General features: G+C 51.8%; 1 protein-coding gene across 4 annotated transcripts in view; it reads right to left on the bottom strand.

Annotated features, from left to right (window-relative positions):
- sox6 (SRY-box 6) overlaps positions 1-25,474 on the bottom strand; it is a 327,769-nt gene that overhangs the window by 36,819 nt on the left and 265,476 nt on the right. For all 4 annotated transcript variants that reach the window (XM_031899826.1, XM_031899825.1, NM_001123415.1 and 1 more), the window contains 4 exon segments: positions 22,547-22,626; positions 8,456-8,605; positions 3,359-3,524; positions 1,971-2,152 (listed from right to left, as the gene is read on the bottom strand). In XM_031899826.1, the coding sequence (XP_031755686.1) occupies positions 1,971-2,152; positions 3,359-3,524; positions 8,456-8,605; positions 22,547-22,626 (578 nt within the window).

The raw sequence follows: 25,474 nt of genomic DNA, 5'->3' as shown, positions 1-25,474 counted from the left end.
ACACCTGGACGGGAGGCATACACCCACCCAAACACCTGGACTAGAGGCATACTCCCACCAAAACACCCGGACTAGAGGCATACACCCACCCAAACACCCGGACTGGAGGCATATACCCACCCAAACACCTGGACGGGAGGCATACACCCTCCCAAACACCCGGACTGGAGGCATTCACCCACCAAAACACCTGGACGGGAGGCATACACCCTCCCAAACACCCGGACTGGAGGCATATACCCACCCAAACACCTGGACGGGAGGCACACACCCACCCAAACACCCGGACTGGAGGCATACACCCACCCAAACACCTGGACGGGAGGCATACACCCTCCCAAACACCCGGACTGGAGGCATACACCCACCCAAACACCTGGACGGGAGGCACACACCCACCCAAACACCCGGACTGGAGGCATATACCCACCCAAACACCTGGACGGGAGGCACACACCCACCCAAACACCCGGACTGGAGGCATATACCCACCCAAACACCTGGCTCGGAGGCATATACCCACCCAAACACCTGGCTCGGAGGCATATACCCACCCAAACACCTGGCTCGGAGGCATATACCCACCCAAACACCTGGCTCGGAGGCATATACCCACACTGGCGCCCCTGCACTACCCTCACTATACCAGGTGCCATTTCCAATTCCATGTTAGGGGCACTTTTTGGCACCACTTCCCCGGGGGGGGAATTTTGAAGGAAATGATACTTTCATAGTTTGCCATTTCCCGCACCTACAGCAAAATTCTGAGTCATCACCAAAGGGAAAAAGATTAAAAGGCTTCATTACTGAGCTGAGAAAGAAGAGAGGAGGATAATAGGAATATAAACGTGCCGCTGAATTGAATGGTACTGTGCGCAGCCGCAACTTTATCTGCACTTTCTGAGAAAAGCCATGGGCTGACAAACAAGCGGATATCACCTCGGGGGGGTCATAGGGGCCTTTTCTCTGATCACTCAGATCACAATGTGACCTTGAAGAAAAATGTTTTTTTTGTTGACAGCTCCATAGGGATCGTTACACACCAGATGCCCCTTATACCCCCCCACACATAAGCTTCTGCTGTATATACAGTGTATTCCCCTCGGTGCCGCTCCTATTGCCCTACAAGCCAATAAGGCTTGACTTCCTGCCAACAATAAAAACACTTATTGAACTGATAACAGATTTAGATCTAATCTCTTCATATTTCTCAACCAAAAACATCCCCTTTTTTATAGAGTTTAGAATAAAGTAGCGCTGCCCAGTTTCCTTTTACTGAATACTGAACATATTACATTTTTAAAAGTGTTGTAGATGTGTTTGGGGGTGCAGGAGTATAGGGGGGCCAGTGGGGTCCCTGACTGATGTACAATATATGTGTGAGATACAGATCATTATCCCCAAGGTTTGGGGGTGCAGGAGTATAGGGGGGCCAGTGGGGTCCCTGACTGATGTACAATATCAATATATGTGTGAGATACAGATCATTATCCCCAAGGTTTGGGGGTGCAGGAGTATAGGGGGGCCAGTGGGGTCCCTGACTGATGTACAATATATGTGTGAGATACAGATCATTATCCCCAAGGTTTGGGGGTGCAGGAGTATAGGGGGGCCAGTGGGGTCCCTGACTGATGTACAATATATGTGTGAGATACAGATCATTATCCCCAAGGTTTGGGGGTGCAGGAGTATAGGGGGGCCAGTGGGGTCCCTGACTGATGTACAATATATGTGTGAGATACAGATCATTATCCCCAAGGTTTGGGGGTGCAGGAGTATAGGGGGGCCAGTGGGGTCCCTGACTGATGTACAATATATGTGTGAGATACAGATCATTATCCCCAAGGTTTGGGGGTGCAGGAGTATAGGGGGGCCAGTGGGGTCCCTGACTGATGTACAATATATGTGTGAGATACAGATCATTATCCCCAAGGTTTGGGGGTGCAGGAGTATAGGGGGACGGTACTGACCTTATCGCTCCGGCAGTTGTTCAGCCCCATATTATTGATGGGCAGTTTCCCGTCGATGCTGTGCGGCGTAAGCAGCTGCTCCCTCTGAATCTGTTCTCGCATTTTCCGAGCCTCCTGGATGGCCTTCATGACTGTGTCCTGGTCCCCAAACAGGGCAGGTGAATTAAGACTAGAAAGGATATCTGAAAATACATAAATATACACACGGGTGAAACCAGCGGTAAGAACCTGTATCTGTGGGTCAATGAGACTAATAAAGAGCTACTGAGGCTGCCATGTTGCAATAACTGGGCCACTGCCCCTTATACCATGGAGTTGTACCCTCTGTCCCCCCACCTGATGGTTTCCCTGCCATCCTCTCAGTGGTTGGCATACTTCCTGTCAGACATTGTTGTACTTCCTGTCAGACACTGTTGTACTTCCTGTTAGACACTGTTGTACTTCCTGTCACAGGATGTTACCCTTCTTGTTACCGAGGAAGGCCAGTAGTTATTCCCAGAAAAGGCGGCAACCCTAGCTGGTTTCTAGCCATTCTTTCAGTGGTTGGAACACTTCCTGCTAGAACCTGTTTTACTTCCTGTTAGCAGATGTTGTACTTCCTGTCACAGGAGGCTACCTTTCTTGTTACCGAGGAAGGCCAGTATTTATTTCCAGAAAGGAAAGCAACCCTAGCTGGTTTCCCTGCCATCCTTTCAGTGGTTGGCATACTTCCTGCTAGAACCTGTTGTACTTCCTGCTAGACCCTGTTGTACTTCCTGTCAGCAGATGTTGTACTTCCTGTCACAGGAGGCTACCCTTCTTGTTACCGAGGAAGGCCAGTAGTTATTTCCACAAAAGGTGGAAACCCTTGCTTCCTGTCACAGAGGCTGCTACATTTCCTGTCACATGTTGCAACACTTCCTGTTACCTGTCGGAGGCTATGCTTCCCCTAGGGTCACCACTTGGCCGGTATGATACCGGCCTGGCCAGTTAAAATAATGTTTGATGCCAATGTTATTAATAGAGAAAATCATATGTATTTCCAGAAAAGCTGGCAACCCTTACTTCCTGTCAAAGTGGCCTACACTTCCTGTCACAGGTTGCAATGCTTCCTGTTACCAGCCAAAGGCTGTCACACTTTCTGGCACGTGATGCCTCTCTTACTTATACATGCTGCTTGACTTCCTGTCACAGGCGGCTACACTTCCTGTTCCCAGTCAGAGGTTGCTTAGCCATGTAACACCGAGCAGGAAGTCAGGTGTGCAGGCCCATAAGTCAGTACAGGCTGCAGCAGACAAGGAAGTGATAAAATGTAATGGAAGTTGTAACTGTATTTCTGTACCTCCCACCTGCTGGCTAACAGAGCATTCTGGGAAATGTAGTAGTAGAGGAAACAAAGACACACGTACCTAGGGAAGGGCCCCGTATGGGACTGGGGATGCCGCTCTTGTTGGACAGACTCACGGGGCTGGTTTTGCTCACTGGGAAGAAGCTTTGGGTCGGGGATGTGGGAGATTTGATGGGATCGGCTGTTTTCGGTCGGGCGGATAAATTCAGAGGCTGCGCGGCTTCATCCTGTGGGAGAGACAGATTAGCACAGGGCACATTCCCACTCAGTCTCTCCTTACAGTCTCCTCACTTCCTAAGAACCCAAAGAACCTGGGGGCATTGGCACAACTCATTCACTCAGAGCTGCACTGCTGTGTGCGACTCACTCCTTATTGTACGGCGACTGCAGCAACATATGCACCGAAATGTCCGAAATTATCCCTATCTGCACCCAAGCATTGCTTCAAATCACATGATTTTACTCCTTTTAGTTTTTAGCCCCTGAGTTTGCTCTGGGCTCTGGTAATACTGAGGCAGCACAGTAGGTAGAAATTAAGTGTGTAGTAGGGCAAGATGGAGACAGTAGGACAAGATGGAGACAGTAGGGCAAGATGGAGACAGTAGGGCAAGATGGAGACAGTAGGGCAAGATGGAGAAAGTAGGACAAGATGGAGACAGTAGGGCAAGATGGAGACAGTAGGGCAAGATGGGGACAGTAGGGCAAGATGGAGACAGTAGGGCAAGATGGAGACAGTAGGGCAAGATGGAGACAGTAGGGCAAGATGGAGACAGTAGGGCAAGATGGAGACAGTAGGACAAGATGAGGACAGTAAGGCAAGATGGAGACAGTAGGGCAAGATGGAGACAGTAGGGCAAGATGGAGACAGTAGGGCAAGATGGAGACAGTAGGACAAGATGAGGACAGTAGGGCAAGATGGAGACAGTAGGGCAAGATGGAGACAGTAGGACAAGATGAGGACAGTAAGGCAAGATGGAGACAGTAGGGCAAGATGGAGACAGTAGGGCAAGATGGAGACAGTAGGGCAAGATGGAGACAGTAGGACAAGATGAGGACAGTAAGGCAAGATGGAGACAGTAGGGCAAGATGGAGAAAGTAGGGCAAGATGGAGACAGTAGGGCAAGATGGAGAAAGTAGGGCAAGATGGAGAAAGTAGGGCAAGATGGAGAAAGTAGGGAAAGATGGAGACAGTAGGGCAAGATGGAGACAGTAGGGCAAGATGGAGACAGTAGGGCAAGATGGAGACAGTAGGGCAAGATGGAGACAGTAGGACAAGATGGAGACAGTAGGACAAGACGGAGACAGTAGGGCAAGACAGAGACAGTAGGGCAAGACGGAGACAGAAGGGCAAGATGGAGACAGTAGGGCAAGATGGAGGAGTGTAGGGCAAGATGGGGACAGTAGGGCAAGATGGAGACAGTAGGGCAAGATGGAGACAGTAGGACAAGATGGAGACAGTAGGGCAAGATGGAGACAGTAGGACAAGATGGAGACAGTAGGACAAGACGGAGACAGTAGGGCAAGACGGAGACAGTAGGGCAAGATGGAGACTGTAGGGCAAGATGGGGTCAGTAGGGCAAGATGGAGACAGTAGGGCAAGATGGAGACAGTAGGACAAGATGGAGACAGTAGGACAAGATGGAGACAGTAGGGCAAGACGGAGACAGTAGGGCAAGATGGAGACAGTAGGGCAAGATGGAGACAGTAGGGCAAGATGGAGAGTGTAGGGCAAGATGGAGACAGTAGGGTAAGATGGAAAGTGTAGGGCAAGATGGAGACAGTAGGGCAAGAGGGAGACAGTAGGGCAAGAGGGAGACTGTAGGGCAAGATGGAGACAGTAGGGCAAGATGGAGACAGTAGGGCAAGATGGAGACAGTAGGGCAAGAGGGAGACAGTAGGGCAAGAGGGAGACTGTAGGGCAAGAGGGAGACAGTAGGGCAAGAGGGAGACAGTAGGGCAAGAGGGAGACTGTAGGGCAAGATGGAGACAGTAGGGCAAGAGGGAGACAGTAGGGCAAGAGGGAGACTGTAGGGCAAGAGGGAGACAGTAGGGCAAGAGGGAGACAGTAGGGCAAGAGGGAGACAGTAGGGCAAGAGGGAGACTGTAGGGCAAGATGGAGACAGTAGGGCGAGATGGAGACAGTAGGGCAAGAGTAACAGGATATGATGTTAGAAGTCACCTTTTCTATCAGTGTTAGATCTTCCCTTTGTTTCCCCCATACCCCTCCGCTCTAAAACCATGTGACTGCCCAAAGCATCTCTTTTTGCCCCAGCCCACCCGCCACTAAAGACACCCCCCTGCTTGCCATGATACCCTTCAAGGTTGTCCTCATTATCTTATTGGGCAAACAGCCTTCAGCCGGGATGCTGGGAGTTGCCGGCTGTAATTCCCATAAATCTAATGTAACGCGAAGGGTTAACCCTTAGTACCAGCCCCGAATCCCAGGAACGGATCAGACGAGGAATAAGAAGTCATTTCGGGAGGGAAACCCCAGGCAATTAGCATAGTGTGTGCCCACTCAGCAATCAGATTGTGCCAGCCAAGAAAGCCTGGCAGCGGCTCGGCACCCAGCAGATAGCGAGTCGGGTTACCCGCGGAAAGTGTTAGTCAGGCAGCGATGGTTTAGTTTGGGCGCCATCCATCTGGCAGCGCCTCCCATGTACCGTGTGTTTGCCCCATTGTGTGGCACCGCTGGCAGCGGGTTGTGCCCACGCGCAGGTATCTTATAGTAACGCCCTGAGATATGGAATTACTCCTATTCCATAAGTACTGCACCCCCCCCCATAAATGTGCAACTGAGCCCCCCTGTATCAGCCTGATTGGCACACACCGGGTAAGTGCTTATTTGTGCCCTGGGTACCCCTGGAACTATAGTGGGGTGACTGTTACCCCAATGTTTCTATATATCTGTAACCTTGTTATGGGCTAAGGGGGCCCAGCCTGAAGGCCAGTTAGGGGGGGATTTGGGGTGAGTGCTTATTTGTGCCCTGGGTACCCCTGGAACTATAGCGGGGTGACTGTTACCCCAATGTTTCTATATATCTGTAACCTTGTTATGGGCTAAGGGGGCCCAGCCTGAAGGCCAGTTAGGGGGGGATTTGGGGTGAGTGCTTATTTGTGCCCTGGGTACCCCTGGAACTATAGCGGGGTGACTGTTACCCCAATGTTTCTATATATCTGTAACCTTGTTATGGGCTAAGGGGGCCCAGCCTGAAGGCCAGTTAGGGGGGGATTTGGGGTGAGTGCTTATTTGTGCCCTGGGTACCCCTGGAACTATAGCGGGGTGACTGTTACCCCAATGTTTCTATATATCTGTAACCTTGCTATGAGCTATTATGTTGCTATTCAGGTGAAGCCTAGCTACAGAACCCCAAGCCATTGTGGACTCCCATTAGTAGGGGGGAACCAGACACGACTCCCATCAGCCTTTGCACCTAGGCCCCCCCCGCCCTCTCCTTCCCAGGGAAAGTGCTAACACATTGTCTGCAGATCTTCCTGGGGTTTCGGCATCACCGATTCAGCGGAAAATCTCTGGGAATGGCACTGGGTTGAGTTCTAGGCGTTCCTCTCGGCCTCAGTTGTGGGCTCTCTAATCCCGGGTTTGTGCAAGGGAGGCAGTAACATATAATACGCGTCTGCCCGGGGCTTGTAAAAGAAGAAAGTCCATAGTCGAACATGAAACGCTAATGACTCGTTTTTGGACGGGACGGGGGCGGGGACTGGCGGTGCTCTGTTTGCCGATCTCCAGTTCAAACAAGAGATTATAGCGTTTGTATTCGGGGCCCCGGCCGGTGCCAAGAAATCTTCCCACTCTGGCTATTAAGTTTTTCGGAGTCCAACTGTAAAAACAAATTTAATGTTCTTTTTTTTTTACTCTATTAAAATTATTGACGTTGTTCTGTGCGCTCGGTGCGGGGCGACGCGTCTCGGGGGGAGGGGAGCGAACCCCTAACGAGAATTTTCTTTGGAGCCGTTCCACCTTCGTACGTGTGTTCCCCGCGCGTCGTTATAATCAGATCCCTGAAGTCCTGCAGAAAATCCCACACGTGGCTGGGGCCCCCGACGGCAGAACAAGGAGAAGCCTGTACCCCCGACACATGGCGAGTGTCTGAGACACGTTCCGCACCGAGCGCCCCCCCACTTTCCATGACAACACGAATTTCTCTCTTTATTCCATTGATTTCACTTTTATTTACACTTTGTCCCTATAACTCGGCAACTGCAGCTGCACGGCCACCGACTGTGTGTATGGGGGTACCCTGCCCCCCACTTACCCCCAACATCTCCCCTATTCCCCTACGGAAATGCTTCATCCCAACTGATACACCCACTGGCCCCCCTATACTCCTGCACCCCCAAACCTTGGGGATAATTATCAGTATCTCACACATATATTGTACATCAGTCAGGGACCCCACTGGCCCCCCTATACTCCTGCACCCCCAAACCTTGGGGATAATGATCTGTATCTCACACATATATTGTACATCAGTCAGGGACCCCACTGGCCCCCCTATACTCCTGCACCCCCAAACCTTGGGGATAATGATCTGTATCTCACACATATATTGTACATCAGTCAGGGACCCCACTGGCCCCCCTATACTCCTGCACCCCCAAACCTTGGGGATAATGATCTGTATCTCACACATATATTGTACATTAGTCAGGGACCCCACTGGCCCCCCTATACTCCTGCACCCCCAAACCTTGGGGATAATGATCTGTATCTCACACATATATTGATATTGTACATCAGTCAGGGACCCCACTGGCCCCCCTATACTCCTGCACCCCCAAACCTTGGGGATAATGATCTGTATCTCACACATATATTGTACATCAGTCAGGGACCCCACTGGCCCCCCCTATACTCCTGCACCCCCAAACCTTGGGGATAATGATCTGTATCTCACACATATATTGTACATCAGTCAGGGACCCCACTGGCCCCCCTATACTCCTGCACCCCCAAACCTTGGGGATAATGATCTGTATCTCACACATATATTGTACATCAGTCAGGGACCCCACTGGCCCCCCTATACTCCTGCACCCCCAAACCTTGGGGATAATGATCTGTATCTCACACATATATTGTACATCAGTCAGGAACCCCGCTGGCCCCCCAATACTCCAGGGCCCCCAATTCTCTTACCTTAATCTGTGCTACGGGGCTGGTCCCTCTCTTCTCGCTTTTCATGCCTGTGGGTGACAGGGTTCCCGGGGCATTTGCCGGCTGTGGTGTTGTGGGTATTTTGGCACCGGGGGACACTTGCATGCTCGCCAGCTGCGCCGCGTAGAGTTGCTGCAGATGAAAGGAAAGGGGTGACACTGACGGAGCAGATACAGAACCCTCACATTACTCTGAGAGACCGACGATGGAGTCTCTTTCCGAGAGAATAATTGTCGTGTCTATTTTTGCACTTTGTGGTTTATCGACACTTCCTGTTTGCGACTTTAAAAACTTTAGATTAATTGCTAATAGGAACACAATCTTGCGGGGGGTACGGCAGCTCCATTGCTTTCTAAGCGCCGCTCAGCTTTTACAAAGTAATCAAAGGCAAAGTTAAACTTTTAAATACAATTTCCTATCTTGCAGGTGGTGCGAGTCTAAGCGACTTTCCTGCTGTTTTTGATATTAATTATTTATCTGTATGCCCTGTATTTCCCAAAAACAAAACTTTCAATGCTCTCCTGTTGCTATGGTCAACATAGCCCTGACAACCATGAAGCAGATAAATTGTTACTGTTACTTTTATTCCCCATATTTCTATTCAGACCTGGTTGCTAGGGACTTTAAGTGTACACTAAAACCCTAACAACCAATGAACTGTAAAAACAACAAACAGGAGAGGTGCAGAAATATAAGTATGGGGGTACAGCTTATTGTGTGCCCAGAACATTCCTTCTCTGTATATTTGTATTTATACATATGGGTAGGAGGTGCCATAGTGTTTCCCTTAGACAGTACAGTATGGGGGTACAGCTTATTGTGTGCCCAGAACATTCCCTCTCTGTATATTTGTATTTATACATATGGGTAGGAGGTGCCATAGTGTTTCCCTTAGACAGTACAGTATGGGGGTACAGCTTATTGTGTGCCCAGAACATTCCCTCTCTGTATATTTGTATTTATACATATGGGTAGGAGGTGCCATAGTGTTTCCTTAGACAGTACAGTATGGGGGTACAGCTTATTGTGTGCCCAGAACATTCCCTCTCTGTATATTTGTATTTATACATATGGGTAGGGGGTGCCATAGTGTTTCCCTTAGACAGTACAGTATGGGGGTACAGCTTATTGTGTGCCCAGAACATTCCTTCTCTGTATATTTGTATTTATACATATGGGTAGGGGGTGCCATAGTGTTTCCCTTAGACAGTACAGTATGGGGGTACAGCTTATTGTGTGCCCAGAACATTCCCTCTCTGTATATTTGTATTTATACATATGGGTAGGAGGTGCCATAGTGTTTCCCTTAGACAGTACAGTATGGGGGTACAGCTTATTGTGTGCCCAGAACATTCCTTCTCTGTATATTTGTATTTATACATATGGGTAGGAGGTGCCATAGTGTTTCCCTTAGACAGTACAGTATGGGGGTACAGCTTATTGTGTGTCCAGAACATTCCTTCTCTGTATATAAGGATTAATATAAAGTACATATAGGGCAGATCACTCCGTATATAACAATGCAGCTTCGCGCGTATCCCCTCCCCCCGCGCCAGTCGGTAGATGCCGTACCCTATAGCTATAAGGGATAGTGGCTCTATTGAGACCTCGTTAGGGAGTGCTACTGCCACGCTGATAAATAAAATATGTAAATGAGTAATACTTTATTTATGGAGCTGGAGGTTCAGCGAATCAGACAATGAGTAATTGGGGCTGAGAAGAAAGGAGACGACTCTGAGGGCAATTGGACATTTGCATTACAGAAGTTGAATGAGGTTTTTGCTACAAAGTAGCAGCGTCATGGGGGAAAAAATCATTCGCAAAAACTCCCTGCTGGATACGATGGAGCGGATCCTTCCCTGCCGCTGATTAACAATGGCCGGCGCCGTCCCGCCTTAAAGGGGCCGCGCCACATTCTTACGGCGAGACAGAGGGAATCATATTTGTCCATTTTATCTGGTGGGGGCGCTGTTCCATTGCAGTTCTATGGGAAGAGGCGCCATGGCTGAAACTGGTAGGAAGCGGTACTGCAAGTGACTGTCTGCATATTGTAGTTTGGCAGGAACTATGGAATAATATAGGGTGTCGGATGGACCAGTGAATGGACCGGGACCAGTGATCTTTGTGATGGGGCCCCCCAAAGAGTGGACAGGTCACAAGGAAAGATCTGAAGCAAACTGGGGCTCAGCGGGGGCATCTATCAGGGCCACCAATGGGGGGAAGGCTGCTCAAGGGTAGTAGAAAGCCCAGACAGCCATCAGGGGGGTACAGGGGATGCAGCTGTTAGGGCCCCCATGGAAGGGGAGTGGCTTAAGTTGGAAAAAAATAATCTGTGGGTCCAAAAGGGGTGGGGCTTACAGAGGTGTGGGTGGGGCATATATACATTTGCCACCTGTCCGGTTTTGACCCAGATAGCGATTTCTGGGACAAAACTGCCGGCCCCATTTCCCTAATTTGGAAAACCAAGCAGGACTCACTGAGATTGATGTAGCGATTGGAGCTCCGCCCCCCCGCTACAACATAGTCCCGCCCATGTGATCTAACTGTCCCGCCCCCCTGCCCAAAGTTAACTACTGTAAAAGGTGGCAAACCTAGGTTTGGAGCAGATTGTGGGCGTGTTTGGCATAACAGGGCGTGGCCAAATGAGCAATTGCCCAATTACCCCTGTCTGGGAGGGGCCTGCTGACTCAGCAGTATTGGGCCTCTTCATTTCTGCTTTATTGGTACCTGACTGACCTCACTCTAGAAAATGTGTCAATGTGACATTAGATTGCAAGCTCTGCTGCCACAGGGACTGCCAATAATAACTATACGAGTCTGTATCTGCCAGTCAGTAGGTTTGGGCCCCTGGGGGCTGATGGGGACAATGGCCCTGGTGCTGGGGGTCTGGGGATCATGTGACCCGGGGAATGAAGGGGAGATAAGTAGAAGTGGCAGCAGCGGTGCCAGAGGCGGATCAGAACGTCTGTCTGTGGGTTCAGCCAAGGAACCAGATGCTGCATAAATATCCCGTGCATCTGTGTGCCCCCCCCCCCCCCCGGGCACCGACTGATGCCCCCTGTTCCGCCAGCGCCTCGGTGCCAAGGTGAGGGTGGGGGGGAGGTCAAGGCGACTGGGATTCCCTCGCTTTCAGCCAATCATTCTGCCCCCCCCCCGGAACGTCTCTCCTTTAGAATGAAATTAACCCTTTGTTAAATGGAATAAAATCAAAGCAATAGTTGGACTGTAACTCCCAGCAGCCTTTCCTTTCACTCCATACATAAGGGGGTACAGGGGGGATACTCAGCACCTTAATGACCCATTGGGCACATTGCCGGGTCAGTCCATGTACATGTTCTGATCCAATAGGATAGGGATACCCCTTCCTGCCCGTGGGGGGGGGAGATTCTGCCCTAAGCAATGTAGAACATACAGTCTTGGCACTGACAGGGACCCCCCAAAAAGGCAACATTAGCGCTGCCCAATAAGTAGCGAAGGGGAGACCTGGAGCGCTAATGGCTGGACTCACAAACTGATTGGTTAGAAGCGAATTGCACCATGATTGGCACAGAAGGGCACTCTAGTACTGGCATACCATTCTGTGATTGGGCAGGAGGTCTAACTGTTCTGTAGGGCCCAGGTAGTGGGAGGAGCCATGGCCCAGGTAGAGGGAGGAAACATGGCACAGGTAGAGGGAGGAGCCATGATCCAGGTAGAGGGAGGAGCCATCGTTCAAGTAAAGGGAGGAGCTATGGCACAGGTAGAGGAAGGAGCCATGGCCCAGGTAAAGGGAGGAGCCATGGCAGAGGTAGAGGCAGTAGCCATGGCACAGGTAGAGGGAGGAGCAGTGGCACAGGTAGAGGGAGGAGCCATGGCACAAGTAGGGGGAGGAGCCATGGCAGAGGTAGAGGGAGTAGCAATGGCACAGGTAGAGGGAGGAGTCATGGCACAGGTAGAGGGAGGGGCCATGGCACAGGTAGAGGGAGGAGCCATGGCAGAGGTAAAGGGAGGAGCCATGGCACAGGCAGGGCAGCAAAACACCAGGGTGGGGTATCTGTGTGGGGCTCATATCCTGGTATCTCCCTGCTCAGATTAGAGTGCAGCTCCAGAGACAGAGGAGAGAGGGAAGGGCAGACGCCCGCGGGTGCCAGTTGGCGCACGTACAACGTGCCAGTGCCACAGATCCCGACCTCTGCTGGGGAAACGATTATTCCGGAAAGAAACATAATTGCGCCATTTACAATTAGTGGCCCCGTCTGTGTCCCTCACCTCCATCTGCCATAAAACTGCCACTTTCTGCCCCGTCCCTTCCAGTAACTGCCGGCGATTATTCTCCGCGAATCGGAAGGTTTTACGGCTTTGTTTGTGTTTAACTGTAACAATCAGCACGGGAGAGGTCACTGCCAATCCATATATATATATCTATTATTCCTGGCTCCGGGGGGGCAATATGGCAGCTCCCACGTGGGCACACTATATCCTTACACTATGCACTATGGCATCTCCCCCCATAGGGTGTTGCTTGGGGGTAGGTACGTGAGTAGGTGCACTTACCCCCCCGTATTGTATCCCACACGTATGAAGATGCCAAACACATATAGAATCAAAGGGAGCCGCTGGGAATAAAGAATTCATAGAATCTGTCTGAATTGGAAATCCATTTGAATATTTTACCTATGTGCCTTTGTGCCCCCCAGGCTCGGGCCCCCCCCGGCCGGGCATAAATAATGTTTAATTTGAAAGAGAATAAGCTATTTCCCCAACAAACAGCGGCGCGTGTGATATTCAAATGTCCCTTCCTTTCATTCCTCTGATGTGACTGCAATCTCGCTGCTGCCCCGGCGCGTTCAGGGACTGCCCCAAAGCCCCCCGGGGAGGCACGGCGCGGGGCAAAGCTTGGTATCATATGGGTCTGACTTGTAAGAACAAAGAAACCGCCCTGTGGCCCCCGTAGCCTCTACCCCAGTGTCACAGGCACTAGCCCCCTTCTCCTGTACTGTGCCTAGCGGGGGCCCTGTATCCTCTCCCCCAGCCCCAGTGTCACAGGCACTAGCCCCCTTCTCCTGTACTGTGCCTAGCGGGGGCCCTGTATCCTCTCCCCCAGCCCCAGTGTCACAGGCACTAGCCCCCTTCTCCTGTACTGTGCCTGGCGGGGGCCCTGCCTCCTCTCCCCCAGCCCCAGTGTCACAGGCACTAGCCCCCTTCTCCTGTACTGTGTCTAGCGGGGGCCCTGCCTCCTCTCCCCCAGCCCCAGTGTCACAGGCACTAGCCCCCTTCTCCTGTACTGTGCCTAGCGGGGGTCCTGTATCCTCTCCCCCAGCCCCAGTGCCACAGGCACTAGCCCCCTTCTCCTGTACTGTGTCTAGCGGGGGCCCTGCATCCTCTCCCCCAGCCCCAGTGCCACAGGCACTAGCCCCCTTCTCCTGTACTGTGCCTAGCGGGGGTCCTGTATCCTCTCCCCCAGCCCCAGTGCCACAGGCACTAGCCCCCTTCTCCTGTACTGTGCCTAGCGGGGGCCCTGCATCCTCTCCCCCAGCCCCAGTGTCACAGGCACTAGCCCCCTTCTCCTGTACTGTGTCTAGCGGGGGGCCCCTGTATCCTCTCCCCCAGCCCCAGTGTCACAGGCACTAGCCCCCTTCTCCTGTACTGTGCCTAGCGGGGGCCCTGCATCCACTCCCCCAGCCCCAGTGCCACAGGCACTAGCCCCCTTCTCCTGTACTGTGCCTAGCGGGGGGCCCCTGTATCCTCTCCCCCAGCCCCAGTGTCACAGGCACTAGCCCCCTTCTCCTGTACTGTGCCTAGCGGGGGTCCTGTATCCTCTCCCCCAGCCCCAGTGCCACAGGCACTAGCCCCCTTCTCCTGTACTGTGTCTAGCGGGGGCCCTGCATCCTCTCCCCCAGCCCCAGTGCCACAGGCACTAGCCCCCTTCTCCTGTACTGTGTCTAGCGGGGGCCCTGTATCCTCTCCCCCAGCCCCAGTGTCACAGGCACTAGCCCCCTTCTCCTGTACTGTGCCTAGCGGGGGCCCTGCATCCACTCCCCCAGCCCCAGTGTCACAGGCACTAGCCCCCTTCTCCTGTACTGTGTCTAGCGGGGGCCCTGCATCCACTCCCCCAGCCCCAGTGTCACAGGCACTAGCCCCCTTCTCCTGTACTGTGTCTAGCGGGGGCCCTGTATCCTCTCCCCCAGCCCCAGTGTCACAGGCACTAGCCCCCTTCTCCTGTACTGTGCCTAGCGGGGGCCCTGCATCCTCTCCCCCAGCCCCAGTGCCACAGGCACTAGCCCCCTTCTCCTGTACTGTGCCTAGCGGGGGCCCTGTATCCTCTCCCCCAGCCCCAGTGCCACAGGCACTAGCCCCCTTCTCCTGTACTGTGCCTAGCGGGGGGCCCCAGAGGAAGCTTTGGACACAAGCGAGCGGCTCAGGTAATACCGCTGTCCATCTGAGCATTAAATGAGCCATTGAATTATCGCTTAGTCGCAGGGAATTTCCGCTCACCCGTTTCCTACCTGCGCAACTCCCCGCAGACTCCCGAGCAGCTTGGAAAATGCAGCTCCATCACTTTATCACACACCGGTGGGCAGACCTTTAATCAGCGTTAATTAAATGGAGCCCAATAGGACAGTAACCGGGGCAACGCCGTCTCCATCTTCAGAATTAAAAGTGGAACAGAGCGGGTTCCTTTATTGCCGATAAATCAGATTATGGGGCTCATTTACCGACCGGGGCACAGACCTTGTCCCATTGGCTGGAGCATCAGCCACTCGGGCTACTGGGGGCACCCGTCGGGGGTCAGAGGTAGGGTTGGCACCCCCGGTTACACAATGAGCCCGGCCTGGGCTGCCAGTGGCCAATAGAAAGGGGCCTGAGACTCTGTGGGGTGGGACATGGCACCTAGGGGTGTGTGGGTAATGGGGGCAATACAAACAGAAAGAGCTTGGGGGGGGCCCACAGGGGATTCCCCGGTTTTCCTGCACCCTAGTCCCACCCTGCGTTTGCTTCCAATATGGCTCCCCTGATTGCTATTCTACTGAATGGAGCTGAACTACATTTCCCAGCATCCCCACACAGCCAAACGGTTTGGTCACACGTTGGGTGGATCCCCATGAAACTGCCCCCCTATAACGACCCGCATCTTATTGCAAATAGTCCTTTCCGGCAAGGAGGCAGCATTAGCCCATTAGCCCTGCTCCAGCGCACCAATCGCTTCCAGAGGAGCAGCTCCGCGCCTTGGGGTCCCCCCTGCACCTTCCAGGCAAGGCTCAGTGACCCCAGCAGCCTCCAGATGTCTCGAGCAGTCTCGCTGCCCCCCCCCCCAACGCTGGAACATCTGTCTCATCTGCTGCCGCACAGCCCGGGCACTGCCATCCATTAGCCCTGTCATGTCGCTCGTTTACCTGCGGCTAAACCCCATCAGTCATTGGGCCAGGGGGGGGGGACCGACGTTCTAAACGAGCTCCTTCTGCCCATTCCCATTCACTCGCATTTTCAGGCTGAATAGTGCAAGTTCTGGCATTATCCTGCCTTTTCATTCCAGTTTAACTTCCCCTTTAATTTTAACTTTCCGCTTTTCCTGCTTTACGGAGCGGCGGAACCTTTCCAAGCGGGAGCAGCTTATTTCTTTCTCAAATAGCTGCCGAAAGCTGCCTGCGACACTGGGGCTGGGGGAGAGGAGGCAGGGCCCCCCGCTAGGCACAGTACAGGAGAAGGGGGCTAGTGCCTGTGACACTGGGGCTGGGGGAGTGGATGCAGGGCCCCCGCTAGGCACAGTACAGGAGAAGGGGGATAGTGCCTGTGGCACTGGGGCTGGGGGAGAGGAGGCAGGGCCCCCCACTAGACACAGTACAGGAGAAGGGGGATAGTGCCTGTGGCACTGGGGCTGGGGGAGAGGATGCAGGGCCCCCCACTAGACACAGTACAGGAGAAGGGGGATAGTGCCTGTGGCACTGGGGCTGGGGGAGAGGAGGCAGGGCCCCCCACTAGACACAGTACAGGAGAAGGGGGCTAGTGCCTGTGGCACTGGGGCTGGGGGAGAGGATACAGGGCCCCCGCTAGACACAGTACAGGAGAAGGGGGCTAGTGCCTGTGACACTGGGGATGGGGGAGAGGAGGCAGGGCCCCCCACTAGACACAGTACAGGAGAAGGGGGCTAGTGCCTGTGGCACTGGGGCTGGGGGAGAGGATACAGGGCCCCCGCTAGACACAGTACAGGAGAAGGGGGCTAGTGCCTGTGACACTGGGGCTGGGGGAGAGGATACAGGGGCCCCGCTAGGCACAGTACAGGAGAAGGGGGCTAGTGCCTGTGACACTGGGGCTGGGGGAGAGGATGCAGGGCCCCCGCTAGGCACAGTACAGGAGAAGGGGGCTAGTGCCTGTGACACTGGGGCTGGGGGAGAGGATACAGGGCCCCCGCTAGACACAGTACAGGAGAAGGGGGCTAGTGCCTGTGACACTGGGGCTGGGGGAGAGGAGGCAGGGCCCCCCGCTAGACACAGTACAGGAGAAGGGGGCTAGTGCCTGTGACACTGGGGCTGGGGGAGAGGATGCAGGGCCCCTGCTAGGCACAGTACAGGAGAAGGGGGCTAGTGCCTGTGACACTGGGGCTGGGGGAGAGGATACAGGGGCCCCCCGCTAGACACAGTACAGGATAAGGGGGCTAGTGTCTGTGACACTGGGGCTGCCGCATTCCCATTCACTCGCATTTTCAGGCTGAATAGTGCAAGTTCTGGCATTATCCTGCCTTTTCATTCCAGTTTAACTTTCCCTTTAATTTTAACTTTGCTCTTTTCCTGCTTTACGGAGCGGCGGAACCTTTCCAAGCGGGAGCAGCTTAGGGTTATTTCTTTCTCAAATAGCTGGCGAAATCCCCGCGGAGCGGCAGCATTATCCCCCCTGCGCCACGGATCTGCCGCGCTCAATCACACACCAGCCCATTAGCGTGGGGAAACAGTTGGCCGGGCACGCCGCTCGCCATCATCCCGACGGCTAGAAATAGCCGCTTTATTTTTTATTTTTTACCCATCTCCAGACCGGCGCCTCGTGCAATAGAATTTAGGTAAACTACTACCAATTATAATAAGTAGCAAAGGGCGGACAATTGGCCCCTCGCTGGGCTCCGATGGGAAGTAAACGAGATGAAATGGGCCCCCGACCTATTGATAATCATTTCGAGGAAGGGCCACACACGGGGGGTTGCATTTAAAGTTGCCTTTTCTGTCATCTTCTTACTGTAGGCACGCCGGGGGTCCGCCTGATAAATCATTGTGCTAAAATAATGTTTAAGGGGGTGGAGGGGGGGAGAGAAATCAGCGCTAAATGGGGCTCTTATCAGTCACAGCGCCGATTCCCTCTGCATTTTATGTGTTTCCCGCAGAACCGCGTTCTCTTACTGTCATTTATTTTATTCTGTGTCACAGAGGTCTGACTGAATATCTGATCCCCCCCCATTGTAAGCAGCAGTCCTGCCCTGCTTTATGGCTGAGATTCTAGCTATCTGTATAACAGAGCATTCTGTCACAGTGGCACAGATCCTATCTGATCCCCCCATTGTAAGCAGCAGTCCTGCCCTGCTTTATGGCTGAGATTCTAGCTATCTGTATAACAGAGCATTCTGTCACAGTGGCACAGATCCTATCTGATCCCCCCCCATTGTAAGCAGCAGTCCTGCCCTGCTTTATGGCTGAGATTCTAGCTATCTGTATAACAGAGCATTCTGTCACAGTGGCACAGATCCTATCTGATCCCCCCATTGTAAGCAGCAGTCCTGCCCTGCTTTATGGCTGAGATTCTAGCTATCTGTATAACAGAGCATTCTGTCACAGTGGCACAGATCCTATCTGATCCCCCCCATTGTAAGCAGCAGTCCTGCCCTGCTTTATGGCTGAGATTCTAGCTATCTGTATAACAGAGCATTCTGTCACAGTGGCACAGATCCTATCTGATCCCCCCCATTGTAAGCAGCAGTCCAGTAGCCCAATGACCCGTAGTAAAACGTAGGGAAGCAGGGGCATGACGGACACGTTGGACAGACTTAGCCACTCCCAGTTGCAGGTGATTGGTTAGTTCGTAAGGGGTATAAAATGCTGGTAACTGTTCCCGCTTCTCACTCCATTTTAGTCAGCAGAGTAAAACGCCCACCCTCCCTCCCTATAGAGGTGGAGGTAGTGGAGTGTCGTTGGCGGGGTGATTAAGTTGGGGGAAAGCAATGGTTGGGTTAGGAGGGGAGTTTTATAGTTAAGTGGGGCTGGCATGCTTGGAACCTCAGGGGTAAGAAAGTGGATTAGGAGGTGAGTTTTGTTGGGTAGTTGGTTCCGGGCCAGAAGGGCAGCTGGCAGCGCCAGTTGCGCTGCGCAGTTATTGGATTGTTACAGTGTTTGGCTATTTAAAAGTTGATTTGTTTGTTATACAAACATTTGTGTTATGTTTGAGATGTTGTTTCACATTTGTTATTTATGTTATGTTTTAAATTAAAACTTCACTTGTTGTTAATAAATTTTCTGCGGCCATTTTTTCCCAAGAATTGGTGTCTGTGTGTTTATTGGGGATGGTAAGTAAAAGAGGTAAAAAGGGGGTTGTTGGTTGGGAGAAGGGCGGGTCAAGTTCCAACGTTGCTCATGTCATGCCCTGCTTTATGGCTGAGATTCTAGCTATCTGTATAACAGAGCATTCTGTCACAGTGGCACAGATCCTATCTGATCCCCCCATTGTAAGCAGCAGTCCTGCCCTGCTTTATGGCTGAGATTCTAGCTATCTGTATAACAGAGCATTCTGTCACAGTGGCACAGATCCTATCTGATCCCCCCATTGTAAGCAGCAGTCCTGCCCTGCTTTATGGCTGAGATTCTAGCTATCTGTATAACAGAGCATTCTGTCACAGTGGCACAGATCCTATCTGATCCCCCCATTGTAAGCAGCAGTCCTGCCCTGCTTTATGGCTGAGATTCTAGCTATCTGTATAACAGAGCATTCTGTCACAGTGGCACAGATCCTATCTGATCCCCCCCATTGTAAGCAGCAGTCCTGCCCTGCTTTATGGCTGAGATTCTAGCTATCTGTATAACAGAGCATTCTGTCACAGTGGCACAGATCCTATCTGATCCCCCCATTGTAAGCAGCAGTCCTGCCCTGCTTTATGGCTGAGATTCTAGCTATCTGTATAACAGAGCATTCTGTCACAGTGGCACAGATCCTATCTGATCCCCCCCATTGTAAGCAGCAGTCCTGCCCTGCTTTATGGCTGAGATTCTAGCTATCTGTATAACAGAGCATTCTGTCACAGTGGCACAGATCCTATCCCCCCCCATTGTAAGCAGCAGTCCTGCCCTGCTTTATGGCTGAGATTCTAGCTATCTGTATAATAGAGCATTCTGTCACAGTGGCACAGATCCTATCTGATCCCCCCATTGTAAGCAGCAGTCCTGCCCTGCTTTATGGCTGAGATTCTAGCTATCTGTATAACAGAGCATTCTGTCACAGTGGCACAGATCCTATCTGATCCCCCCATTGTAAGCAGCAGTCCTGCCCTGCTTTATGGCTGAGATTCTAGCTATCTGTATAACAGAGCATTCTGTCACAGTGGCACAGATCCTATCCCCCCCCATTGTAAGCAGCAGTCCTGCCCTGCTTTATGGCTGAGATTCTAGCTATCTGTATAACAGAGCATTCTGTCACAGTGGCACAGATCCTATCTGATCCCCCCATTGTAAGCAGCAGTCCTGCCCTGCTTTATGGCTGAGATTCTAGCTATCTGTATAACAGAGCATTCTGTCACAGTGGCACAGATCCTATCTGATCCCCCCATTGTAAGCAGCAGTCCTGCCCTGCTTTATGGCTGAGAGTCTAGCTATCTGTATAACAGAGCATTCTGTCACAGTGGCACAGATCCTAACTGATCCCCCCATTGTAAGCAGCAGTCCTGCCCTGCTTTATGGCTGAGATTCTAGCTATCTGTATAACAGAGCATTCTGTCACAGTGGCACAGACCCTATCTGATCCCCCCATTGTAAGCAGCAGTCCTGCCCTGCTTTATGGCTGAGATTCTAGCTATCTGTATAACAGAGCATTCTGTCACAGTGGCACAGATCCTATCTGATCCCCATTGTAAGCAGCAGTCCTGCCCTGCTTTATGGCTGAGATTCTAGCTATCTGTATAACAGAGCATTCTGTCACAGTGGCACATATACATATATATACTATAAATATTCAAAGCTCATATTAGAAGTGAGCGTAAATAAGTGGAAAATGCAGGGGGTTAATGAATTAAAGGGGAAGTACAGAAGGATAACTGCCCTACACGGCATCATCTCCCCACTCCCAGGTAATAGAATTCCCGTGCCATTCCCCGGGGCGCCTGTAGCCGCTGACTGACTGCTCTAATCACTCCCGGGGGCTAATGAATGCCGAGCGGCGCCGTTACAATGTTACACTCTCGCTCCTGTGATCTCACAAAGTGAACAATCTGTCAGGGACCGGGGCCTGGGAAATAACATCTTTGCGAGGAATTTCCGCTGACAGTTCTGCGCTCTCGCTCCTGACCCAGACACCTACCTGCTGTTAAACCCATTTTCCCCGTCTCACCTACCAACCCCGCCGGCTGTCGGCAGCCATTCCCCACGCGCAACGGCCTCTGGCAGGGAAGGGGTTAAGGCAGATGGTGGGGGAAATCACCAGGGGGCTTTATTCCGATCACTAAAAAGGGGCCCATTCCCTACGAGTAGTAAAGGGGAGATAAGATGAGATTTAATAGAGAGTGAGAGTTAAAAAAAAAAATTGCAGTTGGTCATTTTAATTCAAATGCATATAGACAAATGCATGATAGGGTATCGATGAAACATTTCTTTAATTATGGGAATTGGGGGGGGGGCAAAGGTTTTTATAGGAATAAATAATCAATATTCTCCGGGGGGGATCGATAGAGGAGCAGAGAATAAAGCGATTTCATGGGGGGGTCACTAAACTCCGCCCCCCCCCCCAGAATTAGAATAGATTCCCCCCCAGATCCAGTTTCCTAGTAATTGAGGGATGTATTGGGGATTCTGTTGGGTTAGTGGGGGGCAGCGAGGGGTTAATCCGTCGGGGGGGGGGGGTGGAACCATCAGCGAGAGTGGCAGTCGCGGCGCGGGTGAGTGAGCACATTACCGCCGCGACATTGAGGAAATTAATTTTCTCCAATAAAGTGATTTTTTAAGCCTCATATATTTCCCAATCTAAACATATGTCACCGTTTCATAAACAAAATAAATGGATTAAAATAATGCATTACCGATATGCTGACACGCGGGGAGCTCTTAATTAGGCGCCCGCTCTTGTTTGCCCAGGGGGGGGGGCAACAGGCGTTGCATTGGGAGACAGGTAGATCCATCAGAGGCATTAACCCCCCCTTAACAATCGCTGTCATTGTCATCTAAAGGGGAAGTCTACCCAAAAATGAGTTTCTGCTTTGTAAGCAAATTCATATCAACTATCCCCCCCCATCCCTAATAGCCCCCTATGAGGGGAGAATAATAATTCTTAATAAAAGGTGGCGTCGGTTATTTAAACGCCTTATTTACGTGACTGTCACATTCGCCGTGACCCCCCCACATCCGGCACCGGCCCATTCTGCCGGGGGGGGGGGAGCATTAAAAGCGCTGAGGGAAGCAGGTGTCACCGCCGGCGGCAAATTTACGAGCAATGAGCGAATGTTACAAAAAAAAAAAGCGCAATATATTTATTATTTGCTTTATCAGATCCCTCTCTGTGGCGCAGGCCGGGGACCAATTAGAGACGGGGAAAAGGCTCCTGTATAATAATTACAGATTCTAACTGGCGGTTGTGCCCAAATGCCAGGGAAGTACCACACGCACACAAACTGCCCCCCCGACATCCCAAGTGGTATCTACCTGCAGCCCAAATGCCAGGGAAGTACCACCCACACACAAACTGCCCCCCCCCCAGACATACCAAGTGGTACCTACCTACAGCCCAAATGCCAGGGAAGTACCACCCACACACAAACTGCCCCCCCTGGACATCCCAAGTGGTACCTACCTGCAGCCCAAATGCCAGGGAACTACCACCCGCACACAAACTGCCCCCCACATACCAAGTGGTACCTACCTGCAGTTGCAAAGGACTCAGCCCCGAGGCGGCGGCGGCGGCCATTGTAGATGGAATGAACTGCATGGGGTAGTTATCACCTGAGGAGAGGAATAAGGGGCACAGGGTTAGGCACTGGGTGCAAGGGGTACAAGTCAAACAAGGTGCCAGTAATAAGTACCTACAACTTGCAGGGGGGGCACAGGGACAAACAATGTGCTGAGAGATTTAAGGGAAAATTCACCTCACACTAAACAACGTGTAGAGAAGAACATTACTCAAACAATAAAAAATGAACAAGTTGCCTATTTCTTCCCTAGTTGCCTTCTTGCCCTACAATCTCCATCATGACCTACAGTCTCCATCTCACTCCACAGTCTTCATCTTACCCTACTGTCTCCATCTCACCCTACTGTCCCCATCTCGCCCTACTGTCTCCATCTCACCCTACTGTCTCCATCTCGCCCTACTGTCTCCATCTCACCCTACTGTCCCCATCTCGCCCTACTGTCTCCATCTCGCCCTACTGTCTCCATCTCACCCTACTGTCCCCATCTCGCCCTACTGTCCCCATCTTGCCCTACTGTCTCCATCTTGCCGTACTGTCTCCATCTTGCCCTACTGTCTCCATCTTGTCCTACTGTCTCCATCTTGCCCTACCGTCTCCACCTTGCCCTACCGTCTCTGCCTTGCCCTACTGTCTCCATCTTGTCCTACTGTCTCCATCTTGCCCTACCGTCTCCACCTTGCCCTACCGTCTCTGCCTTGCCCCACCAGTCTCAACCCCTCATGCCCTGTGGCGACTCCCCGTAAGCCAGTAACAAGATGGCCGACTGTAGGACACCATGTTTTTTCCGAACGTGGCACAAACCTTTGAAGGGAAAAGTTTCCCGGCTGCGTGAGGCGACCCCCAGCCACGGCGACATTAACATCACGTTAAAGAAAAGTGAGCTCCTAATCTAAATCTCGCCGCTCTCTTTGCATTTTCCCCATAAAGGCTCATCAGCCCATTGGGCACAGTGTGGCGCGGCGCACAGTCCACTAACAATTGGCTCCTGATTGCACATACGGATTTGCTACAATGGCCGCACTAACGCTATATTGTGCCGGCGCCCCACCGAGCAATATTCAAAATATCTCTCGGCATTTTCTCCCTTCCATGAGGTTGATTTTCGTTTGCTGTTGATTTCTTGTTTTTTTTTCTCCCCGCGGAAATGAAACAAATCAACGTAATCGCCCCGAGCGCCGATCTGCGCCCGTTAATTTCTCCCCTTTCTCTTCCGCCGAATCCTCCGCTCCATATAAACCTCCCCATTTGCCTTAAACATTGTTTCCTTCCCATCTGATATTAAAGGGAATCACATGGGGGGGGGGGGCAGGAATTAATGAAGCTTTAAGGAGAAGACATCAGCGTCTGAGCGACCAGCGGGAGTCGCCATCTTGTCCGGGTTTTATTTCTTTAAATATCATGAATTATTCATTTCCAAGAGATTTTGTTTTCTAGTAAACAGAGCGGATCCCACCGGAGTTCGGCGCAGAGGAGCCATTAAAGGGCCCAATATTCACATTCTCCGTTCCGCCACTAGGTGGAGCGAAGAGCCAAGGCTCGGAATATGGCACTGCTGCAAAGACTCCACAGAAACCAGAGATCTCATTTCTTATCCATCCCCTCTAGATCGACTGGAACAGATACCCCCCCGTACCTTAAGATGGATGAGCTCAGGAAGATCCTGTTGATTGGCATAGGTCACCAACAAGAGGATCTGTGCCCAATTTGACCCAAACGAGCCAATGGCAGGAGAATGTCAACGTGAAACACCAAACAGAACAGAACATGCACTAAATAGTGTGGGGTGCACATTACGGCTAGGTTCTTACGTTGGGCAGGTTCTTATGTTGGGCATGTTCTTACGTTGGGCAGGTTCTTATGTTGGGCATGTTCTTACATTGGGCAGATTCTTATGTTGGGCAGATTCTTACGTTGGGTAGGTTCTTATGTTGGGCAGGTTCTTACATTGGGCAGGTTCTTAGGTTGGGCATGTTCTTATATGGGGCAGGTTCTTACGTTGGGCAGGTTCTTACGTTGGGCAGGTTTTTGCGTTGGGCAGGTTCTTGCATTGGGCAGGTTCTTGCGTAGGGCAAGTTCTTGCGTTGGGCTGGTTCTTACATTGGGCAGGTTCTTACGTTGGGCTGGTTCTTACGTTGGGCAGGTTCTTACGTTGGGTAGGTCATGACGATGGGCAGGTTCTAACTTTGGGCAGGTTCTTACGTTGGGCAGGTTCTTACGTTGGGCAGGTTCTCGCATTGGGCAGGTTCTCGCATTGGGCAGGTTCTCGCGTTGGGCAGGTTCTCGCGTTGGGCAGGTTCTTACGTTAGACTGGTTCTTATGTTGGGCAGGTTCTAACGTTGGTCAGGTTCTTACTTTGGGCAGGTTCTTACATTGGGCAGGTTCTTACGTTGGGCTGGTTATTACATTGGGCTGGTTATTACGTTGGGCAGGTTCATATGTTAGACTGGTTCTTACATTAGGCAGGTTCTTACGTTGGGCAGGTTCTTACATTGGGCAGGTTCTTACATTGGGCAGGTTCTTGCATTGGGCAGGTTCTTATGTTGGGCAGGTTCTTACATTGGGCAGGTTCTTACGTTGGGCAGGTTCTTACGTTGGGCAACTGATTGGCCCCATTTTGGTACATGCCAGTTATCCCAATAACTTAATTGGTTAATGAGGCCCAGGGGGACTCTAAGGGGCAGGATATTTAGTGCCCCCACGTTAGAGGCAATTAAGAAGAACAGAAGAGTCGGGCACTTCTGGCCAAACAATGAACGCGGCCAAGGTTTGAGTTGGGCGCATAATCGCCAAGGTCATTATCTGCGCTGGGACGGAGCCGCCGTTTAATGGGCTCGTAAAGAGAGAAATATGTTTTTTTAATTTGATCCTTCAGGACTGAC

The sequence above is a fragment of the Xenopus tropicalis genome, chromosome 4 (assembly GCF_000004195.4).
Source record: "Xenopus tropicalis strain Nigerian chromosome 4, UCB_Xtro_10.0, whole genome shotgun sequence".
NCBI lineage: Eukaryota > Metazoa > Chordata > Amphibia > Anura > Pipidae > Xenopus > Xenopus tropicalis.
The sequence above is the reverse complement of the archived record's forward strand: the minus strand, read 5'-3'. Positions and strand labels throughout refer to the sequence as shown.